This window comes from Cicer arietinum, chromosome 3 (assembly GCF_000331145.2).
Source record: "Cicer arietinum cultivar CDC Frontier isolate Library 1 chromosome 3, Cicar.CDCFrontier_v2.0, whole genome shotgun sequence".
NCBI classification, from domain to species: Eukaryota; Viridiplantae; Streptophyta; class Magnoliopsida; order Fabales; family Fabaceae; genus Cicer; species Cicer arietinum.
This window is the reverse complement of record NC_021162.2, coordinates 71019515-71023798: the sequence shown is the minus strand read 5'-3', so window position 1 is coordinate 71023798 and position 4284 is coordinate 71019515. Positions and strand designations below refer to the sequence as shown.

Here is a 4284-nt window from a genome sequence, read left to right as displayed (position 1 = left end):
GACCAATTTAATAACTTGAGCTAATTTTGACAACTCTAATAAACATTGATTAAAATTATACAAAAGTTAATAATACTATCAACCTCTTTATTATAAATTAAAGTGTTTATGATTTGATTTAAAGATGAATTTAAAACTAATATATACCAGCATCTGAAATCTTAAACATATGGACAAATTCAATTAAAATTTTGCAAATCTGAAAAAAGCAAATTTGATGTTTTGAAGGTAAATTAAGTAAAGCATAAGAGAAGCTTACGTGCCTCCTTCTTTTTCATTTTATAAAAAATTGTTGACTTAAAGATATCTTTTGAATTCATAATCTCTTGTATAAATTATCTTTTATTTAAATAAATAATTTTTACAAATATTTTTGTTACTGATATTTTATCAATGATTTTATCATCTCAATATAAATATTATTTTATTCATCGTTTTAATGTAACGTGATTTAATTTTTTTATTACAATCTTTTTTTTAAATTTATATATTAATTTTTAATCAATTGATAATTATAGATTAAATTAATGACTTTGACATATGTATTTTTTTTCTTTCATATTTAGTTATTTACTCAATTTGATATTTTGACATATATATTTTTCTTTCATATTTAATTATTTACTCAATTTGATATTCTTAAAAAAAAACAAGTAAATTGAATAATTACTCAATTTGTCAATGATTGCGATTTTCTAGATCTGAATCTTATACAATACTTAAGTGAAATATGAGCAAAAAGAATAACTAAAAAACTATTATATCTGATTTAATTTTTTAATCAAATAAATCATATTTTCAACTGTTAATAACAAATTATGATTGGAGCATCCATTTCTTCATGTCCTTATTAATTAGGTCCATTGTTGTTGAGTGTTTGTTCTTATCTCACTAACATAACAAAACAAAATTTTCATCTTCAATTCTTCTTCCAACCAAATATCTATCTTCCAATCCTATTGATTTGTTCTTCCGCACACACACAACCAAAAGGGTCACAATCGTTCACTCATTTCACCACAAGCACCCATTCCTAACTCATACAAAATACACTCCACAGAATTCAACTTTCTCAAAAAGTTTTCTTTTTGACGAAGACCCAGGTTTGCTTTTTGTGGAAAACAGCATTAAATTTTCAATCTTTAGATACCCAATTTGTTCTAATTGTTTTTTTGCTCAGATTTTGTGTTCGTTGGTCAACATGGAGATCGATGAAGCGATTAGAGGGTGTGAGGATCGAAGACTTCAGACTAAGTATAACAATGCTACTTATGTTATTCAGAGAGCTTTGGCTTTGTATTCGTAAGTCTTCTTGTGGCTTGTAGTTTTTTGGTATTTTTTTCTTAAACCTTTCTTTGAACTGAATTTGAATTTTATGTGTGTGAAGTTAGATTCATTTGCCCCTTTTTAATTGGATATGGAAAAGAATGTTATGTGCTGTTGTTTGTTGTTTTTCAACTGGAAAACATGAATTAGTGCTCAATGTGGATTTGATGTTTGGTTTATATATGATTCATTTGATGAGATTCTGATTATAATTTTGCTGAGACAGGTTTTTGTTAAAAAAAAATTCAGTCTGTTGACTGGAAGAATAGTAAACAGAAATTTCTGTTAAAACAATAATGTAATGAACATGAAGTTCCACTTGATCTGAGTTACTGGTGTAAATGTGTAATCTGAAAACAGGAAATAGCGTTGATGTATTTGTGTTAGTTTGCGTAGATTCGTAGATAGGAGGGTACAAGTTTTGTCAATCGTTATCTTTATCAGGGTTCTTGTCTGAACAACTGAACAAATCTTACAACTTCATAGCAACAGTTTTCGCATTGATGGAAGCAGAATAAGGATATAAACTTGATTGTTGATAAGTTGTCCTTGGATTAACATTTAAATGAAAAAAAATGATTTTTCATTTTAATTTGTGATCTTTTATGACTATCTTCTTAAACCTGATTGTCCTTGTTAATGTGAGTATACCAAGTATGCATTTTTTTGTTCTTAATCATCTGGGTTCTAAGGGAATAGTTTGACTATTGATTGTTGTAGTCAGGGTTTGAACTCGGGTTCTCCCGAATGATTCTCCCTTAAGCGAAGCTCGTTAACTACTTGAAGCCAACTACTTGGTTACCAATGTATGCATTTATTAATAATGTATTTCTTCTTACAGTATTGAGGAGGTTGCTTTCAGTTTCAATGGTGGAAAGGATTCGACGGTGAGTTTCAATGTGTGTAATCATTTTTCATTCAACAGAATATTTGAGCCCAATAATGATGATATCGAGCTATGGCATGTAGGTTTTGTTGCACCTACTCAGGGCTGGCTATTTCTTGCATAAAGCAGGGCAAAATAGTGCAAATGGGGATGTAAAAAATTTCCCAATTCGAACAATATATTTTGAAAGTCCTTGTGCTTTCCCGGAAATCAACTCATTTACCTATGATATCGCTGCCACGTGAGTGAATATTTTTCTTCCTTTCTTCTAACATAGAAAAGTGATATGTCAAATTTTCTCTTTTGAAAGTTAAGGGATGTTCTCCTCTAAAGGATGGAGCAACTAATGATTTTTGTTTGAGCAGCTATGGTTTGCAAATTGACACCATCAGCTTAGATTTCAAGTCTGGCTTGGAGACTTTGCTGAAAGAAAAGCCAATTCGAGCTATTTTCCTTGGTGTTCGAATCGGAGACCCTACTGCGGTATCCTTAGTTCTTCACCTTGAGATACCTATTTTGTATTCAAGTGCATATTTTCTTGTTTATTCATTTTTTTACAACAGTTTTATGAATAGTTATTGAAAGCAAAATTTTATTTGAAAGTGCTTGAGGATCCGTAGAAGCATGCAAAAGTGAAGGTTTCAAATAAGTAATTTTACAGTGTAGTAGTATACATTGTTTGGACGTCTCCTTTATTCTGTTAAAAAGGAATGCATAATGTTTGACTTGCTGGACGAATCCTGAAGATATCTTCATAGAAAAATGTCAATCTATAAGCCTAGGCATTAGATTGTTTTCTGTTATGCTTTATACCAACATTGCCATATCTATTTACACATGTTTGCTACCTCCTTTCAGGTTGGCCAAGAACAATTCTCCCCCAGTTCACCTGGGTGGCCACCTTTCATGAGAGTCAATCCCATTTTAGATTGGTCATACAGGTTTGCTCCTGATTAATATTAATATGTTGTTTCTTTTTACTGTTTTTTTTTAAATCTTATCTAGATGAGCAAACAAATAAAGATCTGGAAAAAAAAATACAATTTATCTTGACCACATTAGTTATTGGATGAACAAACAAATAAATCTTGTCCTTGGTACAAGTTTGAATAGATTTATAATGTTTTGGCATTATATAGACTTTCATATTTGGTTAACTTTGTACATGAATAGCTAATGAAAACTAGAAAGCCTCAGGTGAAAGCTTATGGTAGCTGGTTGTTAGAAATATACCTTACTCTAAATGAACATATGTTTATTTAGCACAATGGTTATGGCATTGTTTGATCTGTGTAGTTAACCCCTTCTAATGCATTGTTCCTGCAAAATCCGCATTGAGTGATCTCTCATCTTAGTAGCTAACTAAATCATGAAATTTATTAGGTTTCCTTCCTCAATTTTAGATCCAATTTGATAAAACTATTGATTGGAAAATATATTGCTCTTTTCCATGATTATTTATACTGACCCTTTTGGACTGTGAATGTGATAATGTTAATTGCTTCATTTAGTTATCATATTTACTTGCTTATATTTCTTTGCAGAGACGTTTGGGCCTTCCTTTTAACTTGCAAGGTGAACTATTGCAGTCTCTATGATCAAGGGTAATACTCAATAGCTATGCTTGATCTTACCTTGGGATTTTAATAATCTACTTGCAATATTTGTCCTTTTTACTTAACTTTCCCCCCAAATAGAGGATTATGTGAGAACAATTGGTTGAAGGTCTCATAAATTTGCTTTGTCATCTTATTTGAATAAAATAACAACACTTCACTTAATAACCTAACCACTATTGTCTTTTTAGCATTTACTAATTGGACCATCATTGTTGAGCTTACGTTCCAGTTGTTTGTGTATATTAAAGGAATTTCAGCTTGCAATTATCACTTTATGATCTATGCAGTTATACATCAATTGGAAGCATATATGACACGGTTCCAAACTCCTTACTATCCGTTAGTAATTCGTCCAATAAATTCAAACCGGCATATTTACTTTCTGATGGAAGATTAGAGAGGGCGGGGAGAGTTAAAAGGAAATCTTCTTCGGCCGGTGGACAACTTCCTGCT

The 4284-nt window shown here is 30.8% G+C and overlaps 1 protein-coding gene across 1 annotated transcript in view; it reads left to right on the top strand.

Annotated features, from left to right (window-relative positions):
• The first annotated feature begins 867 nt into the window (after nt 1-867).
• LOC101502847 (uncharacterized) overlaps nt 868-4284 on the top strand; it is a 6844-nt gene continuing 3427 nt past the window's right edge. The window contains exons 1-8 of the mRNA XM_012714229.3: nt 868-1103; nt 1181-1302; nt 2168-2213; nt 2296-2453; nt 2578-2695; nt 3071-3153; nt 3757-3816; nt 4119-4284. Of these exons, the coding sequence (XP_012569683.1) occupies nt 1202-1302; nt 2168-2213; nt 2296-2453; nt 2578-2695; nt 3071-3153; nt 3757-3816; nt 4119-4284 (732 nt within the window). The 5' untranslated portion in view covers nt 868-1103; nt 1181-1201. The remainder of the gene's footprint in view (nt 1104-1180; nt 1303-2167; nt 2214-2295; nt 2454-2577; nt 2696-3070; nt 3154-3756; nt 3817-4118) is intronic.